At 37.3% G+C, this 26,066-nt stretch overlaps 1 protein-coding gene across 1 annotated transcript in view; it reads right to left on the bottom strand.

Annotated features, from left to right (window-relative positions):
- Window positions 1–26,066, bottom strand: part of ARID2 (AT-rich interaction domain 2) — a 231,873-nt gene that overhangs the window by 82,387 nt on the left and 123,420 nt on the right. The window contains exons 5-7 of the mRNA XM_049882898.1: window positions 19,100–19,318; window positions 15,792–15,859; window positions 15–81 (exon numbers count right to left, since the gene is read on the bottom strand). Coding sequence (XP_049738855.1) covers window positions 15–81; window positions 15,792–15,859; window positions 19,100–19,318 — 354 coding nt within the window. The remainder of the gene's footprint in view (window positions 1–14; window positions 82–15,791; window positions 15,860–19,099; window positions 19,319–26,066) is intronic.

Here is a 26,066-nt window from a genome sequence, read left to right as displayed (position 1 = left end):
ACTCACTGACTTACCATGAGACTTATTTCTGTCAGAAATGAGGTCACGTACTTCATTATCATCAACAATGTCTTTCCAAAACTGTAATGAAAAATTATTATACTGAATTCTGACTATTTGAAACAACTATTGCTTTACAAATAGTAACACATACCATAAAGCTGTAATATTTCTACTTTTTTTCCCTTAAAGTTATTGTGGATATCATTACATTCTATATAAGGTTCTTTTACATTCTAAGCTACTGGTCTCAGAAGGGAAACCCTGGTGGCACAGTGGTTAAGTGCTACGGCTGCTAACCAAAAAGCTGACAATTTGCATTCACCAGGGACTCCTTGGAAACTCTATGAGGCAGTTCTACTCTGTCCTACAGGGTTGCTGTGAGTCGGAATCGGCTCGACGGCAATGGGGTTTTTTTTTTTTTTTAGTCTCAGAAGAGGTCCTCAGGCTTCACCAGACCACCAGGTGATCTACAGCGCAAAAAAAATGCATGTTAAACATTTCATAATGCAATAAAAAAGATAATCTAGGCGTACGAAGAAAAAGATAATATTCAATAATCAAAAAAACAGAGCCACAGGGAATTCAAATAACAAAGATAGCAGAAATGGAATTAAAAATGACCATGGATAATAAATTCAAAGAAATATGACAAGATAAAAAATTCTGGCTAAGAAATGGAAACTCTAAGAAAGAAACCAAATGGAAATCCTAGAACTAAAAGACATAACAAATGAAATTAGGGACTCAAAGGATGGAATTAACAAATGAACAGATCTAACCCAAGAAATTAGTGAACAGGAAGAGATAGCAGAAGAAAATATCAAGTTTGAAGCAAGGACACACAAAAGGATGAAGGGAAAACACCATAAAACCCACAAGGGACACAGTGAAAAGTTCTAATGTTCAAGTAACACCAGTTCCTGAGTGTGGTGCAATGGATCGCTTTTATATGACCTTTCTTGCCATGGTCTTGTAACTCCTACCAAACACTTGGGTGGGGCTATACAAATAAGGTGCTTGTAGCCCACTAAGGGGACTGGATAGCTTGCAGATAAGGTACATGGCACCTTGTGGGGGTGGGACCATGCAAATAAGGTACATGGAACCCTAATGAGGGGATTGGTAAATTTTGCCATCCTGTTAGACTTAAAATGAGCCATCTCAGAGGCAAAAATGGGGGAACTGACTACAACAAAGGAGAAGGAGCAGATCATGTCCTTTTAATCCAGGGCCCCTGTGCCAAGAACCTCCTAGACCCAGGAGACAGAAAGAGAGAGATGTAACATTGGAGATGGCAAAAGATGGTGAGAAGGAACAGCAGAGAAACAGGAGCAGCAGCACCAGAAGACTGGCACGAAATGGGGCAGCAGGCTTCCAGGCCCACAGAGTGAGAGAGGTGAGTGCGTTCTGGCCAAGGCTTACTGAGTAGGGTGCATCTGAACACTTACTGACAGAGCTAAAGAGCTTTATAACACTTGCCAGAGCAGACAATAGGCCAGATTGAGGGGCCAAGGGCCTAAAGGCCAAGGGCTAGAGAGAGGCCTGCCTGTGGACATGGCTGAGAAGAGGCTGTCCTGACCAAAGACTGCATCCTGTTCCTGATCCTGAATTGTAACCTGTTACTTCTTTAATATACCCCGTAACTTAACCGTGAGTATGGTGTACGAGTTCTGTGTGGCCACTGCTACTAATTATTAAACCCAGCAGAGTAGAGAGTGCCATGTGAGGAGCAAATGGTGTCAGAACTGGAAAAAAGATAGTAGAGAGGAGGATTGTCTGACCTCTGCCTCACAGGAATCAGCTATGGGCTGTTGATGCTGATAACAATTCTCTCTCAAGTTAGATGAGGAGGTCAGATGCCTCTGCCACACCATTTTTACAGCTGGTGTCAGAAGTGGGACTCACTGCAATGGCTCGAAACTCACAGGAACATGGGACATTGTAAGAGACAGAATGAAGGGGTATAGGAAATGAAACTTATGATTCTTAGTTAGTTACTTTGGTTGTTACCTATAATGGCTAAAGGAAAAGTAAGAGAGACTATTCTACAGCTAAGCGAGGAAAAGCCACTCATGGAGTGGCTTGGGGCAAAAGCCATGCCAGTTAAGCAAGATGACTGATGGGGGCCAGGGTCTTCTCGTTCTACCCAGCCAGAGGTCCAAGGCCATATGCATATGAATGAGAAGATAGTCCAGGGGTAGAGAAGATGAAACTGAAATGTTTTAAAAAGGGTTATGTGTTTACCTGAATGTACTATGGGTAGTTAAGGTTTCTCCTAACCAGTGTTACAAAACAGACCTAAATGTATAATGGAAATGAATACTGGGTATTACAAATTAGCGAGAGCGTAAAATGCTGCCTTCAGCCAACAGCTGATTGGATATGCAAAAAAGGGAGCTGGGGTTTGCTCCAAAGAAACATAGGCTGTTGGTCTGAATAGAGTAGCCCTGTGGATAGAGTATTGGGGGCTTAGGTAGAAAACCTGAGCCCCACCCAGGAAATTTACATTTGAAAAGACAAGCAGACCTACCCAGAACTGCTGAGACAGCAGGAAATTTGCATAAGAACCTGTAGGGGGAAAAAAACGACTGCTTTGCTTTCTGAATTTCAAACAATCAGTTTGCCATTGGATGCATTAAGGCATGAAACATCAGCGCCCACCAGAACAACCCCCTTCCAGGACTAGAAGTTAAAGGGAGCAGTAGAGTGGAAAGCCTGGTATGCTCGCTCACTTTAAGTGACCACCTGGGGCCAAGAGATGAGCGGAAGTTGGGGAGATGCAGCAATTAAAAGACGGGTTGAGTTTGAACATGTTCCACTGGCACCCGCCAGTGGATGAGGGGAGCGGAGCTGGGTAGTCTGAAGTGCATGGACTGTGTGGACTCCTGAGCCTACAGGAAGTACCTGTTAATATAGCCCATGGGAGCTGGGGATGAGAGACAGAAGGTGCTGGCTGGCCTGAAGTGCAAGGACGTATGTGGACACGCGAGGCTACAGGTGGTACCCACTGATCCAGCCCACAGGCACTAGGGATAAGCTGACCAGAACCCGACCGAATGAAGTGAAAGATGTTCGACATCATTAGCTGGTGCAGACTGCTGCAACATGATGGCTTGCTCTAGACTGGATTTTTCTTATGGATGCAGAAGCTCCAAGTTCCAATCAGAATAGAAGATTCTTCGTATTAAGAAACACACTTGTCTCCTCAGAGTACTGCTTTGATTAAACACTGCTGATCTAAAATGGGGGGAGATAAGGCATGAAGTGGCTGGCTTACATGCTTTGTAGGTGTGCTCACATTCAAAATAAGGGAGACAAGGGAGGATTCCCACTGAATAGTTTCCTCTTTTCCTGATGGGTCTGGGGAAGAGAGGGTTGAGGAAGATGCTGATAGGACTATTTGATTCAGGTTGAGTGTTGATTATTAACAGGGTTAACTATGATTGTAAAAACTGTAACTGTAGAAATTGTAAGTGTAAAAGTGTAGACTAAGGGGGAGGCACTACTGGACTGGAGTACAGTGACTGAACCTAAAACTGTTATTGCATTAATCGTCTCAAGGAAACCCTGGTGGTGTGGTGGTTAAAAGTTACGGCTGCTAACCAAAAAGGCTGGCAGTCTGAATCCACCAGGCGCTCCTTGGAAACCCTGTGGAGAAGTTCTACTCTGTCCCATAGGGTCGTTATTAGTCAGAATCAACTCGATGGCAATGTTTTTCCCTCCCCAGTCATTACAGCCAACAGCATCAGGTGCCCAAACTCCAGCTACAAAACCTACCCACCTACACACTCTAGGGGACAGAGACATTCCTTCCACCTAAGCACTCAGGGACAGCTATCAGCCCCTTACCTTGCTCAGCACACAGCCCCCTACTGCAACATACCTGTGCCTGCTCCAATCACCCCTATGTAGCCCTGCCTGTCTTGGATTGTAGGTGAGAGCTTGCACCACATACTTGGTGACCTACAGCCTGGACACCTGAGCTGAATCCACATAAGAAATGTAAACAAACTCCTGGGCTCACACACCTAGTAGCAGCTCTAACCACCTGGTGACAGGATATGAGAGCTTCAAAGATGCCAATAATCAAAGTAGCTCACACGCCCAGCCTATTCAGCCGTATCAAAGGAAAACAAAACAGTAAGCAAACATACAATAAACAAATATAACAACTTATCGATGGCTCGGAGACAACAGTCCATATCAAATCACATAAAGAAGCAGATCAAGATGGTTCCAACAAGTGGCCAAAACAAAGAACCAGGAAACCTTCTGGAGAAAGAGAAGGTCTTGGAATTACTGGAGATAGAATTCAGAAGATTAATACACACAACTCTTCAAGAGATCAGGAAGCAGACAAGTCAAAACTCAGACCAAGCCCGGGGACATACAGACAAAACGACAGAGGGATTTAGGAAAGCTATACAAGATCAGAACAACAAATTTAACAGGATGCTAGAATCCACAGGGTGACAGCAAATAGAAACCTAAAATATTAACAATAAAATTTCAGAATTAGACAACTCAAAAGAAACTCATAGGAGCAGAACTGAGCCAGTGGAAGTGAGACTTAGTGAGGTTGAAGACAAAGCATTTGACACCAATTTATTTGGAGAAAAGTCAGAGGGTGGCCATGGTGCAATGGATTGCTTTTATATGGGCTTTCTCACCAAGGTCTTGTAACTCCCACCAAATGACTGGGTGGGACTATGCAAATAAGGTGCTTGTGGCCCACCAAAGGGATTGGATAGCTTGCTAATAATTTGAAAAGGTGCATGACACTCTTGTGGGGTAGGACCATGCAAATAAGGTTTATGGAACCCTAAACAGGGAATTGGTATGTTTTGCCACCCTACTAGCCTTAAAATGAGCCATCCCAAAGGTGAAATAGGGGGCACCTGACTACGACCAAGAAGAGACAGGAGAGGAGCATGTCCTGTGGACCAGGAGTCCCTATGCTGAGAACCTCCAATACCTGGGAGACAGAGAAAGAGAGAGCTATAACACCAGAGACAGTGAAAGACAGCAAGAAGCGGCAGCAGAGAAATGGCAGTATCAGAACCAGGATGCTGGTACAAGATGAAGCAGTGGGCCCCTGGCCTACGAGCCAGGTGGTTCCCAGTGGGTATGCAGACCCAGGGAGCAAGAGAGCTGAGTGACTTCAGGCCAAGGCTTACTGGCAGAGTTGGGTGCCCCTGGGAACTTACTGGTAGAGCTAAAGAGCTTTGTAACACTTGCCTGAGAAGGGCAGAGGTCAGGCTGAGAGGGTAAGGGCCAGGAGAGAGGCCAGCCTACAGGCAAGGCTGAGAAGAAGCTGTCCTGATCAAAGAACCGTATCCTGAATTGTAACCTGTTACTTACCTAACAATAAACCTCTTAACTACAGATATGGTCTGAGAATTCTGTGTGGCCACTGCAATGAATTATCAAACCCAGCAGAGAAGTAGAAAGTTCCTTGGGAGGGATGGCTGGTATCAAAATTGGTAAAAAGGTTGAGGGTGAAGGCTTATCTGGCCTCTGCCTCATAGCAATCAGCCTTGGGCTGTTGATCCTGATAATGACTCCCCTCTCTCCTTATTAAGTTAGAAAAAGAGGTCTGACACCCCTGCACCAACATTTCTACACTGAGGATGGAGAGAGAATGGGGCAGAGATAATATTTGAAGAGCTAAGGACAGAGTATTTTCTAAAACAATTAAAAGACATCAACTTTAATAAGCACTACAAACTCAAAGAAATATTAAAAAAATATGTTTAGGCACATCATAAGAAAACCCTGAAGAGCAAAGACAAAGAAAAAATTTTAATTGTAGATAAAGGAAAAAAAAAAAAAAAAAGGAAAGATTACCTTAAAAAGGACAACAAATGAAATGACAGCAGAATTTGTAACGGAAATAACAGAGGTCAAAAGACATGGATATCTTCTCAGTGAAAGAGAAAATATCAACCTAGAATCGTTATAAACTGAAATTGTTTTTAAAGAGTGAAAGTGAAATAAAGACATTTTCTGACAAAAACCGAAAAACTTCATTACCAGAAAACCTGCACTAAAAATAAAATAACATAAAAAAACCATAGATGCGGTTAAATAAAAATGAACATTAAATGTATAAAACAGAAAAGTTAATGTCTTACAGGGTAAAAATACAGACCAAATTAAAATTTAGGAAAATTACTTTGAAGAGACTTTACACTAACTGTAACTGGTACCACAATGTCCTTTGGTGTCACAAACGATTTCAATGGACCACTAAACTAAAGGTTCATGGTTTTAAGTCACCCGGCAGCACTGTGGATAAAAGTCTGGCAACTTGCTTCCATGAAAATTTCAGCCAAGAAAATCCTATGGAGCAGTTTTACTCTGTAACACATGGGGTTGCCATGTGTTTTTTTTTTTTACTACCAGGCTTATCCTGACTGTTATGGATTTAACTGTATCTCCCCAAAAATGTGTTGGACCCCAACCCCAGTGCCTATGGTTGTAATTCCATTTAGGAATAAGACTTTCTATGATATGGAAATCCTGGTAGTGTAGTGGTTAAGTGCTATGGCTGCTAACCAAAGGGTTGGCAGTTAAAATCCACCAGGTAATCCTTGGAAACTCTATGGGGCAGTTCTACTCTGTCCTATAGGGTCGCTATGAGTCGGAATAGACTCGATGGCAGTGGGTTTGGCTTTTTGTTTCTTTTTTGTTATGATATGAGGCAATATCAGTGCAGAGTGTGTCCTAAACCTAATTACTTCTGAGATATATAAAAAGAGCAGATTACAATGCAAGCACAAATCAGGACAAGATGGATTCCACATGAAGATCGACAAGAGCATGAGAAACCTGGAGTTACAGAAGCTGAAAGAGACAATAATCCACTCCCCGCCCCCCTCACCGCTTCAAGAGAGATTTCACCTACATCTGCTGCCCTGATTTTGGACTTCCTGTTTTCTGAAATGTGATAAAATAAATGTATGCTCTTCAAAGCCACCCACTTGTGGTATTTGTGTTACAGTAGCACTAGAAAACAAAACCATAAACCAGTATAAACAAGACAATTGTTTTCAGAGATTAGACAACAGGCAGTGCGCCTGATAGCAAATGTTGAGTGAACGGAAACAAATGAGATGAGCCCAGTGAATGCCACAGGTTTCTAACTGGACACACTTTCTACACTATGGTTAAAAAAAAAAAAAAAAAGGGAAGGGAAAACTAAAGAGATTATACATGTTGCTAGGTTGAGGAGACATATATGAGTTCAGTGAAATTAAGACGGTTAGAATTTGCAGAGCAAATCTGTAGAAAAGGAGGGGGTGATGCAGAGAAAAATGAATCTGCAAAAGGATCACCTTAAGTCTACTGCTTAGTACTAGACTGCACATGTGTAGGGCAAAAATCCATAATACTAGGCACCCCCCAAAGGAAGGGGGGAGAACTACCATATTTTTGGTAAATAATGCACCCACACATACAACATGCATAGAGTATCTACGAAAATAATGCATGAAGGGGGTTGGGTTCGCAGTTGCAAAAAAAAAAAAAAAAGTATAACGCATACATTATTTGCATAAAAATATAGTACTGGGAAGTTTTCTGCCGAACAATTCTCAGAAAGTTGATTATACTCCAGCTCACTGAAATATATCCCAGAAAATAACACTTCAGGAGTATGAATGAACTACCCATAAAGAAAAGGCTAGTTTCTCTCTGCCACGGCAAAGCTTAAAAATAATCCTCCAAAGGATCAAGACGATCCATATTATCAATTAATAGTCTGCTAGAACAAAATTCAATATTCTTGAAAGACAACAAAATTCGGACACTTAACAAACAATGCAACACTTAAAATATCCATGTCTAACTAAAAATTGCCAGACATATAGAAAAACTGGAAAATGTGACCCATAATCAGGAGAAAAATTAGTCAATAGAAACAGACTCAAAAGTAATAAAGATGATGGAATTAGTAGACAGGGACTTTAAAACAACTATTATTAAATATACTCAAAGCATTTAAAGGGAAATATGAACATAATTAGGACAGAAATGGATGATATAAAAGAAAACTAAATGGAACTTCTAAAACTGAAAAACATCTGAAATGACAAAAAATTGATACATAGGCTTAACTAGGGCAAAAAAACGAGATGAAGAAAAAATAGAAACTTTCCACCATGAAGTATACAGAGAAAAAGAGTAAAAAAGTTAACACAGCCTGAGTGACCTACAGAATAATATCAGTGGTCTAATATATGTGAGGAAATCTGGTGGCGCAATGGTGAAGAGCCTGGCTGCTAGCGAAAAGCTCAGTGCTTTGAATCCACCAGCCACTCCTTGGAAACCCTGTCCTAAAGGATCGCTATGTGTCAGAATCAACTCAATGGCAAAGGGTGGGTTTCTTTTTTTTTTTAAATACATATATAAATGTAGTCCCAGAGAATAGGGAGGGGAAGAAAAAAAATGGAATAATTGCCAAAAAACTTCCAATTTGATGAAATATAGCAAGCCACCATTTAGATCTAAGAAGCTAAATGAACCCAAAGCAAGGCAAGCACAAAGAAAATCACAAGGCATGTCATAAACAAACAAACCACCAATGATAAAGAGAATACCTTAAAGCAGTCAGAGAAAACACATTATACACTGAAGAAAAATGACTGACTTCTTGTCTAAAACAATGCAGGCCAGGTGACAATGAAATCTTTAACAGTGTTCAGAGAAAATCTAAAACCTAAAATTTTATATCCAGTGAAAACATCCATCAAACATAAAGACAATATCAAATTTTCGGAGGCAAAAAAGCTGAAAAGGCCAAAACTCAACCATATCTTTAATTTCATCAAGTACAAATGGTCTCAATACACTGAATAAAGGGCAGAAATTGTTGGACAGAGGGGGAAAAAAAGCAAGACCCATCTATATGCTGTGTATAAGAAACACTACATTGAAAAACACAGGTGAAAAGTAAAGTAAAAGGATGGGAAAAAATTTATCATGGAAAAGTTGGTATACCTATATTATCAGAACAAGAGATGTTACCAGAGATAAGAGGGGATATTTTATAATGATAAAAAGGTTAAATTCATCAAGAAAACATAATAATCCTAAATGCATATCCAACAAACAATAGAGCTTCAAAGTACATGAAGAAAAAACGTACAACTAAAAGGGGATATATAACAAGTTGATAATTACAGTAGTGATTTAAGACTTATCTCTCAGAAAATTACAGAGCTGTCAGACAGAAAAGCAGCAATGATACAGAGGTCTTGACTAACACTCTCAAACAGCTTTACTTAATTAATATTAATAAACATCACATCCATCAATAGCAAAACACACATTCTTTTGCGAGCACACACCACACACACCAAGAAAGAATACAAGCCAGGCCATTACAAAAATCATGAATAATTTTAAAGGACTGAAGTTATATAGATTATGTTCTTTGACCACAACGCAATTACATTAGATATCAATAATAACAATAAAAGCCAGGTGGAAAATGCACAGCTATTTGGAAATTAAACAGCATACTTCTAAATAACCAATGCAACAAAGAAAAAAAATAAGGGAAAAGAGAAAGTATCTTGAACTAAGTCACAAAGAAAACTTAACATTACAAAATTTGAGGAATGTAGCTAAAGTAATTTTCATAAGGAAATTTGTGGCTTTAAATGCTGTTTAGACAAGAAAAGTTTAAAACCAATAGTGTAAGATTTCATCTTCAAAAGCCTAAAAAAGAGCAAATAACAGAAGTAGCATCTAAATCAAGAGTGAGCAAAACAGACAACGAGTTCTTCTAGAGTTTGTACATAATCCAGGAGGTAGAAAAGTACTAATTTGCTAAAGTACTATACATTAAAGTTATAATCTCTAGTGTAAACAATGAGAGAACAGTGAAAGAGGGTGTAACTATCAAACTAATAGAGGAGGAAAATTTGAGTAATAATGCCCAGACAAATCAGTTTAGAAAAAGGTAAGAAAGCAGGGGAAGAAAAGAACAGGCATATCATACAGAAAACAATTCAAAACACTTAAACACAAATATACAAAAAAATTAAATTAAATGGAATAGGTACAGTAATTTAAAAGCAAAGTTTGTCATGCTGGGAATAAACAAAGTCCAAATACATGCTGTTTACAAAAAATTCATCTAAAATACAAAGGTAAGAGTTGATGAGTAATGTCTGGGGTCTTAAAAGCTTGTGAGTGGCCATCTAAGATACTTCACTGATCTCACCCCGTTGGGAGCAAGGCAGAATGAAGAAAACTAAAGACATAAGGGAAAGACTAGTCCAAAGGACTAGTGGACCACAACTACCACAATCTCCACCAGACCGAGTCTAGTACAACTAGACGGTGCCTGGCTACCACCACCAACTGCTGACAGGGATCACAACAGAGGGTCCAAGACAGAGCTGGAGAAAAATATAGAGCAAAACTCTAACTCAAAAAGAAAGACCAGACTTACTAGGCCTGACAGAGAACAGAGAAACCCTGAGAGTATGGCCCTGGGACACCGTTTTAGCTCAGTAATGAAGTCACTCCTGAGGTTCACCCTTCATCTGAAGATCTGACAGCCCCATAAAACAAAACGAGACTAAAGGGGCACACCAGCACAGGGGCAAGGACTAGAAGACAGGAAGGGACAGGAAAGCTGGTAATAGGGAACCCAAGGTCGAGAAGGGGAGAGTGTTGATACATTGTGGGGTTGGTAACCGAAGTCACAAAATAATATGTGCGCTAGTTGTTTAATGAGAAGCTAGTTTGTTCTATAAACCTTCATGTAAACTACAATAATAAATAAAGTACAATCACCAAAAAAAAAGAAAGAAAATACAATAAGAAATACATAACTGGGCCAGAATAGCAGGGGCAGGGGTTGGGGACCATGGTTTCAGGGGACATCTAAGTCAATTGGCATAATAAAATCTATTAAGAAAACATTCTGCTTCCCACTTTGAAGAGGGGAGTCTGGGGTTTTAAACGATAGCAAGCAGCCATCTAAGATGCATCAATTGGTCTCAACCCACCTGGATCAAAGGACAATGAAGAACACCAAGGACACAAGGTAATTATGAACCCAAGAGAAAGGGCCACATGAACCAGAAACTACATCATCCTGAGACCAGAAGAACTAGATGGTGCCTGGCTACCACCAATGACTGCCCTGACAGGGAACACAACAGAGAACCCTTGAGGGAGCAGGAGAGCAGTAAGATGCAGACCCCAAATTCTCATAAAAAGACCAGACTTAATGGTCTGACTGAGACTAGAAGGACCCCGGTGGTCATGGCCCCCAGACCTTCTGTTGGCCCAGGACAGGAGCCATTCCCGAAGCCAACTCTTCAGACATGGATTGGACTGGACAATGGATTGGAGAGGGATGCTGGTGAAGAGTGAGCTTCTTGGATCAGGTGGACACTTGAGACTATGTTGGTATCTCCTGCCTGGAGGGGAGATGAGAGGGTAGAGGGGATTAGAAGCTGGCAAAATGGATACAAAAAGAGAGTGGAGGGAGGGAGCAGGCTGTCTCATTAGGGGAAGTGCAACTGGGAGAATGTAGCAAGGTGTATATAAGTTTTTGTGTGAGAGACTGACTTAGTTTGTAAACTTTCACTTAAAGCACAATTATTAAAAAAAAAAAAAAAAAGAAAGAAATACTTAATTGGCCCATAGGAACTCTAAATCAGTGGGCAGAGAACAGCAGTAAAAGCCTGTAGACAGACATGTATTAACAATGAGTCTCATACAGTAGGAACACTATTTCTCACACTGTCCACGCCCCTCCTCCTTCTGGCTCCTGCTGATTATGGAAGTGGCACCTGCAGCCAACATAACACCTGCCTATGTACAGGCAAAAAAAACCCCAGATCTGGCTCTAAATTCCAAGTCTGTTCAAGGTATGCCTATCCTGTCTGTCTCGCTAGTGGAAAGGCTGCTGTGGTCTCAAGCAATTCACCTACTGCTTGCCTGAGCTCCTTGAACTTACATCTCAGATATAAGTGGCCCTCATACAGCAAGGAAGGGAACCATGAATGGAGGATTATACCCAGCCCCATTTCTAGCCCTACTGATGGTTCATTAGGTGTGGGCTCTCTAACTAAAAATGTGGTCATGAAAATGCAACTCACATACAGCAAGGGAGGGAGTGATAACCAATGAAAGACTGCCCACTGGGGGACAGGTAGATTAGCACATGTCTTCTATTGTTTGGGAGATACTGAAAGAAAGAAACTTCAGTCTGGATTTTTCAAATCCTAGTAAAAGTAGAGAAGGAGAGGTGGTGGTAAGTAAGGTCTTGAAGGTTCTACCATCTACGAGTTTCTTGCATAAAGAAGTGTTGTCAAAAGCACTCAATCTGGGGAGAGCTGAGAAAGCTAATACCCTATAAAATACTAATGCCCCTGATTCAACAAAAAATTACAAGATATATAAAGAAAATGGATACAATGGCTCATCCGAAGTGAACCAAAGGAAGAAGAATCGCATCTATGGAAGCCTGAATAATGAAAAGAATAACCCCAAAACAAACCCACTGCCATCAAATTGATTCTGACTCATAGAGACCCTATAGGTCAAAGTAGAACTGCCCCATAGGGTTTCTAAGGAGCGGCTGGTGGATTAGAACTACCAATCTCTTGGTTAGCAGTCAAGTTCTTAACCACTGCACCACTGGGGGGGCGCCAATGAACAGAAGAATATATAATACAAAAATATTAAACAAGTTTAAAGAACTTAATAAAACAAAGACAAAAAAAGTAAAGAAAATCAGGAAAATGATGCATGAACAAAATGAGATTTAAAAAGAGAGACACTATACAAAGAATGCGAACACTGACAATGGAACTGAAAGAGACAATAACAAAAATGACAAACACACTGAAAGAATTGAACAACCAGTTTGATCAGGCAAAAGAATCGGTGAAACAGAGGATAAGACAGTTGAAATTATGGAGGCTGTGGAACAAAATGGAAGGAGGCTCAAGGCTGCTGAGCACGGTTTAAGGGAATTACGGTAACATCAAGCATAGGAACATACACATCACAGGAATCCCTAATGAAGAAATAGGGAAGGACTATTTGAAGAAATACTGGCAGAAAACTTCCCAAACTTGATGAAGAACATGAACCTACAAATTCAAGAAGTTTAGAGAACTCCAAGTAAGATGAAATAGAATGGAAAAATGAATTGCTATATACATTCATACAATGGAATACTACACAACAGTCAGAATGAATGAAGTACAAATACTTGCAACAACATAGATGAATCTCTCACGAACAAAACATTAAACAAAAAGAAGCCAGAGGTAGGTAGCACTGGGGGAGTTGGGAGGACAGGTGAGGAAGTAGAAGAGTAAGTGTCTGAAAGAGGACATGAGTGGGAGAGCTTTAAGGGTGCTGGTAATGTTGTTTCTAGATCTGGGTGCTGATCATAGTGGTGTATTCACTTCGTAAAATATTTAGTGAGTTTTACTCTTATATGCACTTTCCTAAGTATATGTTATAATTTAATTAAAAAATTTACTTAAGGGAGTCAGGCATAAAATAAACATATATTTAAAAATTTCAACATATCCTAAAGCTTGGTTTTAATATATTCACCAATACAACAAATACATATTTTGGCATTAATAAGAATTTTCTCTTAACTGAACAAACAATTAAAACATGCATTCATCAGCGGCCACTGTCCTTTTACTGGTAGTGTCACAAAAGCATACTTTCTATACCTCAAACTATGTTTGTTCTTATCTAAGGGGATTTGTATTTGCTATTTCGTCTGCCTTTAAAGCTGTTCCTGTATATCTCTGCATGGCTAGTCTCTTATTATCATTCAAATCTACCAAAAATCATCAGATGTTTTACCTCCTTAAGAGAGCCTTTCCTGACTATACTATCTAATCTTACTTCCCATGCTATGTGTCTTGTAACTCTCTAATACATTACCCTGATTTATTTTCTTCACAGTAATTGTGGAAATCTCAGACTATATTGTTTACTTTTTATTGTCTGTCTTTCTAACTAGAATGAAAATTCTCTGAAAGCAGAAAACTATTAGCATATAGAAAGTGCACAGTAAATATCTGCAGGAATGAATTTGTGGAACAATTTAAAATACACGCAACCAAGTAAAATAGTTCAAAACTTCTTTTCCCTCTAAAATAAAGTATTTTTAAGATACTAATAGGGTATCATCAAACTTTTAATTGATTATAACATAAGGTCTGGTTATTTTTAGATGTAAATTTATTTAGCATAACAATATGAAAAATAAATTTCCTTAAAATTCAATTAAGGCAGTATATTTTTATTAAACGATTTAACAGAATCTTTCACTCAGAAATTTAACTTTTTGGAATTTAGCCTAAGAAAAAATTCTAAGTATTTTCAAAGACTTGGCTGTAAGTATATTTGTCCTAGCAAAGTTTAAAAAATAAAACATGTAAACAACCTAAATTTCTAAGAATTTGGATTGCTGATATGAATTATGGAACATCTATAATATGAAATAAGCAGCCATTAAAATCTTTAAAATCTTAGATGAAAAGAAAAGTTCATAATTAAGTAAAAAGGGTGGGTTACAAATTAAGTTCAGAAGGCAATTTTTGCTTTTAAATGTTATTAACACAGAAAACATCTGATGAGTGTATGTAAACAAAGCGCCCATTTCAGGACGAGTGGGATTAACGGTGGTTTTCATTTCCACCTTTAATTATGTGTGTTCTAACTCTTCCACAATGCACATCCAATATTTTTATAAAACCATGAAAACATTTTTTCTGTCTCTTCTTCCACTATTTAACTGTTAACTCAAGCATTACCAGTTCATTAAAATAAAACTCATATATACATCTCCAGAGAGACTATATATCGTAGACACTTACATTGTTTGAACTATTCTACAATGGTAAAAGATAACTATGTAATGTGTTTAATATGCAGTCCATATAAACATTTAATTGTTCACTGAAAAGAAATAACAGTATTTTTACATGTTACAATTTAAAGAAATGTATATGATATCTAATATAAAATTTTGAAATAAGGCAATGATGCTGAGTGATTAACTGTAACTCTTTTATATTCTTCTTAGGTAAAGAAAAGTTACTACATTAAAAAAAAATTCTTCAGTGGTAGTATTAGGTAGAAACCAAAATTATAACCTGGCAGCACTCAAGATACAAAAAGCTTACATCTAAAAAAAGAATTCAAGAAGTCATGGTAGTTTTCATTACACTTTCGAAAATGTCTTGATGCATTACTATTCCTAAAAACAACTTATAGCACTTAAGAGAGACTGCTGGAAAAGAGTCAAAAGTTACTGATTGGTAGAACCTTGTCATTAGCAGTAGTTTTTGACAGTCAGCAAACTAAAGACTAACAATGTTTAAAATCAAGCATCTCACCCCATAAAATATAATTCACCTCATATACTTTTAGCTTTAATAAGTTTTATAATTTAGTATGTTTTTCACTATGTGGCGATACTGTAATTTCACGTTTTAAGTAAAATGTTACTGGAAAAATCTTACTATTACTTGATAGAGACTGCTTCTTCAAACAAGTCTCCAGCATTCTCAGAAATCAGTGTATAACAAAATAACAACTTTATGTTCATTAGATATTCCAAAAAAAAAACTTAATCACAACTTGTTAACAGTTATCTTTATGTATTATGTTAAAGATAAAAATACAGATAGCATCCTGTATATAAAATGAGCAATCACTGATACTTTGACCCTTGGCTACATGTAACTCAATGGTTCAACATTTTAATTTATGTAAATTACCTTAACAAAATCTCTATCCGTCTTCTCCTTCCACTCTTCTCCAAATACAGTAGAAAAGGATCCTAAAGCTTTAAAATTTAATAGTACATTCAGTTTAATGGAATTAATTTTTTCATTTAACTCTTTAATAATACGCAGGCTTGGAAAAACCGTAAAACTACATTTTAAGATGTTATTCACTAGGATTTTTTCAAATAGTAAATTATAGAAAGTCATGATAATCTTTTAAAAAATGCTTTTCCTTTTTTAATTAAAGGAGTTAAAATTTTTATGTCCCTAACAAACTAAATATCCACAACTCATTTTTGTAATGGCTTTACAGACAATAAAGAAGAGTACTATTAAAAAAAAGTTCCTTCTATTGCTCGTGTTATTGTAATGATTGCCAGATTTTATAATTAAAAATCTTCATATTAATTTCAGATATAATCATATAATTTGTACTTCAAATAATATATGGCAAGACATTATTTGGAAATAATTTCCACAAATGTTAACTTTCCTTAAGAAAATTCCTAGACCTACCGCTTGTTCGTGTTTCTTGATAAAGCTGTTTGAAGAGAAAAGTCAAACCATCCAGTTTTGAAACCTTCTTAATAATACTCTATTCCCACACCTGTGGCCCCCATTCCCCCAGAAAAGGTTGAGGCACATAGGCATATATCATCTTTCGCTCTTTTATGTTGCTAGCTCTTTTTCTGGTTAAGGGACGAGGCAGTAAAATAGTATGACACAAATGTCCAAACTGTAAATATATATTCTACTTTAGACATTAGTTAAGTGCTTCATCACCTATTAGATTAATTCAATAATGAAACTCACTGCTTTAGAAAAATAGAAAGAAAATAATTTTGTGGCAACTGTTAACAACAACAAAGAAAAAAACTAGTTTTTACAAATGTCAATCCTTAGGAAAACAAAATTAAGCCTCATTATTGGCCATGTCATAACAAGCATAATAAATGGATATATTTTCTATAGGAAAGATTTAATTTTTATTTAATTTTTGTAACACCCCTTTAAGTACAGATCTATTATTTACTTAATATTGAATAAAATAAAGTTTGTAAATTACTTAGGTTGGAATAACAACTTTCATTGGAAAAATATTTTAAAAGGTAAGAAATAGGCCAAGAATTATATTTATTAATGAATTTTAATATTGATACTAAGGTCCTGAGGAAATTACATAAAAAACAGATGTGAACGTTTTTATATTATCTATAATAGCCCAAAGAATTCTGTAAAATAACAAAGTTACATGTAAGTAGCAGCTTAATCAGAAAAACGAAACCCACACACCACTACAGAGGGATAAGATTTTGTTTGTTTTTAGTGTGTGCTGGGGGGACCCTTTGAAGAAAACTTCATAGGGAAAATACTGGATGGAAATAAGAAGATGGAGAAACTACATTTTTTGTTGCATGGAATTTTTGTTATGCTTCTTCAAACACATAAAATGTGTTAACATACCACAGTTTCTAAAGGAAAGGCAACTACATTTACCCCTTAATTAATATTCAATGTCTTAAAAAATCAAAACCTTTCAGAACCCTAAGTCAAACACATCTACAGCCCTCAAACTGAAAGAGCATTCTTTTCATAATGCAAAACCACTGTTATAAGGTCTATATAAAGTCCCTATGTACCCTAGAACTAAACTGCTAACCCTGTTGGAATGACAGAAACACCCTTAAAAAGTATTTACTTACTTACCAATGTTTTAAATTGCTACATTGCATAATGATATAGGCTTTTATTTAATGCCTCAAGAAAGGAAAACTGATAGATTATTTCTATCAAATACACAAATTAAGTTATTCATATATAAGTAATCCTTATTCAATAATTAAGTGGTAAGATTTCAATGAAAACTACTGTGGGTTCAAAATATACAATCTTTCCAAAGCATCATCTTAAGGTTTCTAAAAAATATAATACTATTTCCAATAACATTCTACATTAAACGCTGAAAGTTACATTTTAAATATCAAAACATCAGGAATCAAAAACATGAAGGTGAGATAAAAATCCACCATGTTTAAAATTTCAAAGTTACAACAGAAATTGAGAAGTAATGGTTTTGTTTCCTTCCCCCACGAAACCAAGAACAGTTTCAGGCAGGGTAAGAAACTAATTTACATTTCTGTTTAACTTACAAAATTATCTTCAGACAAATAAGTATATGTCAAATTTCAAGGAATCCTACTATGAGAATCCCAAATAAAATTACATTTGGAAAGTATACTACTTGAAGCAAATCAATTACAGAAAAATGAACATATCTGCAAATATTCTGCTATATAAAGATAAAAGCAAAGTCATCAATCTGTGAAATACAGGAAATTCTCTCATAGACTATGTCTACTGTGCTATATATACAGTTTCTTATGAAAAAATAATTTCAATATGTTTCAATATCTTATCCTTTAATAGAATATACTTCTGGCAAATCCTATAAGTAAAAAAGATACCCAATATTTGATTAGCTTTATTTTGTTTAGGCAGCAAATTTTCAAATATATTGACCTAAAGCATAACACACTAGCAGAAATAGACTTTGGAAAATAATTTCTCCCAGGTTCTAGTTTTATCAGAATTTTCTAACAACCATTACTCTCAAATTTAAAAAATGCAAATATTTCCCAAGAAAAACTCATGATTTTTATTTCAAAGACCCTAATGAGACTAAATCACTATTCAAATATTTAAAGTTTAAAAATTCAAACATTCATTATCTTAAATACTGCGTTTAATATAATGAAGGCAAATAAAGAATACTGATTACATTTAACATTAAAACTACTTTTCTCCTTAAAAACCTATTTTGGAATAATATTCACAAGTATTAAATGTGTACATCTACCTAATAACTCAACATTTATCTGTCAGTGTATCATTCTGTACTAGCTTGAGTGTTGCTATTTTGCTGGAAGCTATGCCACTGGTATTTCAAATACAAGCAGGGTCACTCATGGTTGACAGGTTTCAGCGGAGCTACCAGACTAAGACAGACTAGGAAGAAAGGCTGGTAATCTACTTCTCAAAATTAACCAATGAAAACCCTTTGGATCATAACATAATTCTGTCCAATATAAATGACAGACGATAAGCCCCGTAGGTTGCAACACGCTGGACCCAGTAATGGATGTCAGCATACTAACAATTGTGAAGATGGTACTGCATCAGGCAACAATTCGTTCTGTTGTACATGTAGTTGCCATGAGCTGGAGCCAACAACTAACACCAACACCATCTAGTAAAACTTTTACAAAATCATCACATAATATATTCAGCTTAAAACTTACTGTCGTCAAACACCCCGGCATTAGCAAGTAATAGAGTGATGATTTTAGGGTCTTTTTCAAGTTGCATGACGTGCTTGCTTTCATTTGATAGGAGAGTGCATACATTAATAGCAAAGTCCACTTCATTTGGGAGTCCAGATAATAGTGAAAGCACCAATTTATTATAATCGTTTGGCGAATTGAAGTCCATCGATAGCCCATAACTTTGACGCAGATAATCTAACAAAGATAAAAACAAAAACAAAAAATCCTTAAATACACCAAGAATACCATTATGGATATCTTCTGAATACAGGACAAAAGTTTATTTTCTTTTATAAAATATAAACAGATTACAAGTTGAGAGGTCAACTTTTTTTAAAACTTAAGTTTACTTATTGAGAATATTACTTTCTTGAAAAAGTATTAACATACCAAAAAGTTTATGTACCCTTTGAATATAGCTACCAAATTATTATTATATCATTACTTTAATTTACCTAATCTGCACATTTTTTAGGAGTCCCTGGGTGGTACAAATGCTTAAGTACTCAACTACTAACAGACAGGTTGGAGGTTCAAACCCACCCAGAGGCACCTCAAAAGAAAGGCCTGGCAATATGCTCCTGAAATATCACAGCCTTAAAAATCCTATGAAGCACAGTTCTAGTCTGACATACATGGGGTCGCCATGCGCTGGAATGGATTTAAGGGCAACAGGTTTGGTGGGGTTTTTTGTTTGCTTTGGCCACATTTTTTACTCTTGCATTTCAAGAGACCTGTTCTGATTTTTACATAATAAGCCAGGGAGAGTGGTTCCTTTGAAATGTTTAACACTATCATTTTTTTATACATACTGCCTAAAGTCTGCATGTAACTATAGAGTTATTATTTATGTAGGTCAGATTCAGTGAGAGAAAATTAACATAGTAAAATTCATGCCTTTTAGTTTTGGAATTCTATGAGTTTTGATAAATATATACAGTCTTTTAACCACAACCTCAATCCAAATACAGAATATTTCTATCATTCCAAAAAGTTTCCTCATGTCCTTTTGCAGTCAAGCCTTCCCTCTTTCCCCAGGGAACCACTTGTCTAATTTCTGTTCCTTTAAAAAAAAAAAAAAAAAAAAACCCAGTGCCGTCGAGTTGATTCTGACTCATAACGACCCTACAGGACAGAGAAGAACTGCCCCATAGAGTTTCCAAGGAGCGCCTGGCGGATTCAAACCGCTGAGCCTTTGGTTAGCAGCCATAGCACTTAACCACTACGCCACCAGGGTTTCCCAATTTCTGTTCCTAGAGATTTGTTTTTTCAAAAATGACAAATAAATGGAACCATAACAGCATATATCCTTTTCAATTTGTTTTCTTTGATTTAGAATAATGCTTTTGAGATTCCCATCCATGCTGATGTCCCTTTTTACTGCTATAGTATGTATGTAATACATTCTGTTTGTTTCCTGCTCAGGGACATTTGGATTTTTCCCAAATTTTGACATCTGTTAATACGGTTGCTATAAACATTCACATACAGGTCTTAATGTAGATGTTATTTTAAAATTTCTCTTGGTTAAATAACTAGAAGTGGGATCACTGAATCATTTATAAGTGTATGTTTAACTTTGTGAGAAACTGCTAAACTGTTTTTCAAGGTAGCTGTAACATCTTGCATTTCCACCAACAATGTACAGAGTTCCTGATGCTCTACGAATGTAATGTTGTTAGTTTTGTGTCCTAAGAAATCTTTACTAACCCAAGCAACTAAGACTGTCTGTAGGAGAATTAATTTTAAAAATTTACAAAACTCTGAAGGTGGGGGAAGGTGGGCTTGCTGAACAAAGATAACATGTAATCATAATACATCCACAGAAGAACATGTTATGTTTCTAGAAATACTGACTTTTAATTGGGGGAGTTTAGGCCTTGGCAGCTATGTCCTGAGGCAAATACCTCAAGTGCATTTTTAAAAATATATACCTAGTTTATAGGAAAGAGGTAAGAAAACATCCAGATGAAGCATTTCAAAGTATTTCAGAAAATAAATTAAAACCCCCCACTAAAAGCAATGCAAATAGCGATCTATTGCTACAACATAGCATAGGAGAAAATCATGTGACAAGGAATTTCTTCATTTCCCAAAGTAGCTATTTGAGAAGGTACCTCTTCAATTCTAAAAAATTCCTAGGAATATTTCTACTAATATAATGATAGTGTCACAATAGAGGTATAAATGACTACAACACTATCTTTACAATATTTAAGATTGAACAAGGATAAATTGTTCATTTTTCATAATCCAGATAAGTGAAGTTTCCCACAAATAACATAAAATAAACATCTGAGGAAAAAGGAATGAAAATTCTGTGAATAAAGAGATTTCGATATTCCTATACTGCAAACTGGAACTGATAATGAGAGACCAAGTCTAATCAACAACATCCAACCAATCCACATAGCTTTCAAGCAAATCTCTGGAACAGGGAAAGGAAAAAATTTAGATCCCTCATTCAATGTCTATCACAGTCTTGAAGTTTATGTGCTTTCAATACGATCTTATAAATTGCTCCATTTGCTACTGAACAATGGCACATGCTATCAGATATTCAGTTTAATTCATCCTTATCTGAATGACTTTGACAAACACAACTTTAACAACAACAAAAAAAACACAAATAAATATAATTCTGAAAGATCCTTTAACTATATCAGATTTCGAAGACAATGAAGAAATGGTTACATGACTTTAAGATCCTCCCACCCCAAGAAGAACAGGTACAATTTTACAACTGGCAATTTATTTTCAACATTCTTGACTCAAAGTTAATTTTATATTTCATCCCCTATCCAAGCAGATCACCGCTGATAAACTTAATTGGAAGCAATTGCCTCTCTTTGTTTTCAGTTTAGGAAAGGGAGATTTGTTGCTAGAGTGTTGTTTATTCCCATGTCAGAAATTTTATAATACATTCTTTCCATTGACACTGACAGTGATTGTTGTATTCCAAATGTCTGTTAAAATATGTAACACCTTAATGACAATCTTGACTGGAACTACAAATTCTGTAATTCTATTAATTTTGATGAGTTATTTGTTAAATTTGTCTTTCATAACCTTTCTACTGAATATACCGCAAATAAAAATTTTTTAATGTTAAAAGAAGGTGAGCAAAAAGATCCTTAATAATAATAACAATTCAGCAGAACTGACTGAATCCAAATCAATACCAAGAAAAAAATAGAAAGAAGGAAACGTAATATCAAAGGATTAGGTATTTACGGAAACAAAGAGCATGAAAAATCATACAAAGAAATGACAAACCCACTGCATACTGATGCCAATGTTGAATAATCCTAAACCTCAAAAAGCAAAAACAACTCAGTATTTTTTGCCGCTTAAAGTCGTTAGGCAAAAGGAGTCAGTATCCTCAAAGGAAAATTCAAGTCCACATTCTATTACCACGATGACAAACAGAATTGAACTTTATACCCAATGTCCTGAATCTACAGTAAAATGGAATGTATTATTTTTAAAAATAGTTTTAGAATAGCTTTTTCTAATATCAATAACATAAGTATCTCTGGATAAAGATTTATCCAAACTTCTAAAGGAGTAAGGCTATATGATAGAAGATGTAGGCAAAAATTTTTTAAGGTTCTGAATAGATTTTTCAATGTCTCAGTTTACCACTGTTGTTGCTGTTGTTAGGTGCTGTCAAGTTGGTTCCAACTCATAGCGACCCTATGCACAACAGAACGAAACACTGCCCAGTCCTGTGCCATCCTTACAATCGTTGTTATGCTTGAGCCCATTGTTGGAGCCACTGTGTCAATCCACCTCGTTGAGGGTCTTCCTCTTTTCCACTGACCCTGTACTCTGCCAAGCATGATGTCCTTCTCTAGGGACTGATCCCTCCTGACGACACGTCCAAAGAATGTAAGATGCAGTCTCGCAATCCTGCTTCTAAGGAGCATTTGGGCCACACTTCTTCCAAGACAGATTTGTTCTTTCTTTTGGCAGTCCATGGTATATTCAATATTCTTCACCAACACCACAATTCAAAGGCGTCAATTCTTCTTCGGTCTTCCTTATTCATTATCCAGCTTTCACATGCACATGATGCGACTGAAAATACCATGACTTGGGTCAGGCGCACCTTAGTCTTCAGGGTGACATCTTTGCTCTTCAACACTTTAAAGAGGTCCGTTGCAGCAGATTTACCCAATGCAATGTGTCTTTTGATTTCTTGACTGCTGCTTCCATGGCTGTTGATTGTGGATCCAAGTATAATGAAACCCTTGACAACTTCAACATTTTCTCCGTTTATCATGATGTTGCTCATTGTAAGGAAGAAGGACCCGGCAGTCTACTTCTGAAAAGCATTAGCCAGTGAAAACCTTATGAATAGCAGTTTACCACTAGGTAATTCTATGTCACTGTTTAATACACATACATGAACAAAACTGAAAGCTATCAAACTTACTGCAGTTTTCTTAATGACACATGAAAAGTCATCAGTGAAGGAATTGTTTTATATATTGACAATGATGTTAATTTTTAGAATACTATCATGATGTTCGCTATGAGTTGGAATAAACTCAAAGGCAATGGTGTTTTTCTTTTTATCATGATGTTGCTATTGCTCCTTCTAAAAAATAAAAAGCACCACGGAAAACTATTTCCAAATTAGTAAATGCTACCCTGAAACACTACCTCTTATTAGTCTGATTTAGATATACTGTAGAGTCTGATGTTTCCCCAGAGATCCCCGCTTCTCACCCTCGTTTATTTAAGAGTCCTCAATCCTGATTTTGTATCTATGCTACATATATTACATAATTTTTCAGATTCTCCTTGAACAAGACAACTAACAATGTATCAGAAAGGAGTTATTATAACTACTGTAGCCATTTCAATAAGTTTCATTACCTTTTGAAATGCCATAAATAATTCACATTTTCTCTCCTAAAATTTAAGTTTGAATTAGGAGGAAGAAGTTGAGAAAAAAATTTATTTTAAACAAGTCCAAAATGTAAAAATTGGTTGGTTTGAGAAGCTGTAGTAGCAGACACCAAACTCTAAGCTACAAGGATGAACAGCTCTGCTATTATTACTATAATACAGGCATCACAATTATAAAGTTAAAAAATAGTCTTAAAGATACAATGCTTCATTCAATGTAGGAATATTCTCTACCAATTCCTTGAATTAGATGGTGATCATCATCAGTTCATTTGAAAAACGACTGTATGACCTGTCAAAGTCATCCCATTTTATCAGCTTGAACTATTAGCAAGCTTTTTTACATGGTGACTTAAAATGGTCTCCTTTAACCTTGCTTCTGCAGTTAACAACCCCTCATCAGAAATTAAGCTAGGTTTGGTTTGTATACCACTCCTCCCACCCACAATTATTCAAAAGTATTGAATGAAGTCTCTTCTAACTGACTGAGGAAGAAATACGGGGTCGAAATCAACATGAAAGAGACTCTGAAAACAGATAATGCTAAAATAAAGCCAATATAAAAATACTGGTATTACTAGCTGTCATGGATTGAATTATATCCCTCCCCAAAATGTATATATCAATTTGGCTGGGCCATGATTCCCAGCATTGTGTGGTTGTCCTCCACTTTGTGATTGTAATTTTATGTTAAAATGGATTAGGGTAGGATTGTAACACCACCCTTACTCAGGTCACATCCCATATCCAACGTAAAGGGAGTTTCCCTGGGATGTGGCCTGTACCACCTTTTCTCTCCAGAGAGAAAAAAGAAAAGGGAAGCAAGCAGAGAGTTGGAAACCTCATACCACCAAGAAAGAAGTACCAGGAGCAGAGCATAGCCTTTAGATCCAGGGTTCCTGAGCAGAGAAGCTCCTAGTCTAGGGGAAGACTGAGGAGAAAGACCTTCCTCCAAAGCCAAAAAGAAACACAGAAAGCCTTTCCCTGGAGCTGACGCCCTGAATTTGAACATTTACTGTGAGCAAATAAACTTATTTTTGTTAAAGCCATCCACTTGTGGTATTTCTGTTATAGCAGCACTAGATGATTATGACAGAATTTGGAACTGAAAGATTGGGGTGCTGCTCTAACAGATACCTAACATGCGGGAGCGGTTTTGAAACCGTGAATGGATAGAGTTGTGACAGAGGCAGAGAACCAGGTGCAGCAAAACCAGGAGACCAGTGTGAGACGGCGCTGGAGCTTACCCACGGTGTGAGAGAGCTGAGTGCCTGTGCAGGAGGATTCCAGGGAGAGTGCGGTGCCGCTGGACATATATTGGTGGAGCTAGCCTTGCCAACCCACGGAGCAAGAAAGCTGACTCCCTGTTCGCAGGAGGCTTCCTGGTGGAGTGGGGTGCCTCCAGGCACTTACTGGTGGGCTATTGAGCTTTGGAACACTTGCCCCAAGAGGGCAGATGCGGACATGAGGCCCAAGGAGCCGGGAGGCCAAGAAACGAGGAAGGAGAAGCTGAAGGGACAACATAAGAAGCCAAGGTGCCTCAGTCTCAAAAGGTATGGCCATGACCTCAAGGGTTTCAAAGGGTGGAGTCAAGGCCTCTGGTGTTTCTAAGGGTGGAGCTGCCATTCAGATGGACTAGGAGAATGGTGTGCCAAAAGCCCAGGGAGCAGAGTTGCTGTCCCAGTGGGCCTGGAAGCTGGAGCTGAAGCCCAGGGCCTAGGGGCCTCCGCTCAGAAACCTGAGAGTGTTTCCAATACCTAGAGGCTGGTGGTCGTTATTAGGTGCTGTGGAGTCGGTTCCGACTCATAGCAAACCTATGCACAACAGAACGAGACACTACCCAGTCCTGAACCATCCTTAAAATTGTTGTTATGCATGAGCCCACTGTTGCAGCCACTGTGTCAATCCATCTCCTTCTGGGTCTTCCTTTTTTCTGCTGACCCTGTACTTTACCAAGCATGATGTCCTTCTCCAGGGATGGATCTCTCCTGCATGTCCAAGGTATGTAAGACGCAGCCTCGTCATT

Source organism: Elephas maximus, chromosome 4 (genome assembly GCF_024166365.1).
Source record: "Elephas maximus indicus isolate mEleMax1 chromosome 4, mEleMax1 primary haplotype, whole genome shotgun sequence".
Lineage (NCBI taxonomy): Eukaryota > Metazoa > Chordata > Mammalia > Proboscidea > Elephantidae > Elephas > Elephas maximus.
Note: the sequence above shows the minus strand (reverse complement) of the source record. Positions and strands in the feature narration are given on the sequence as shown.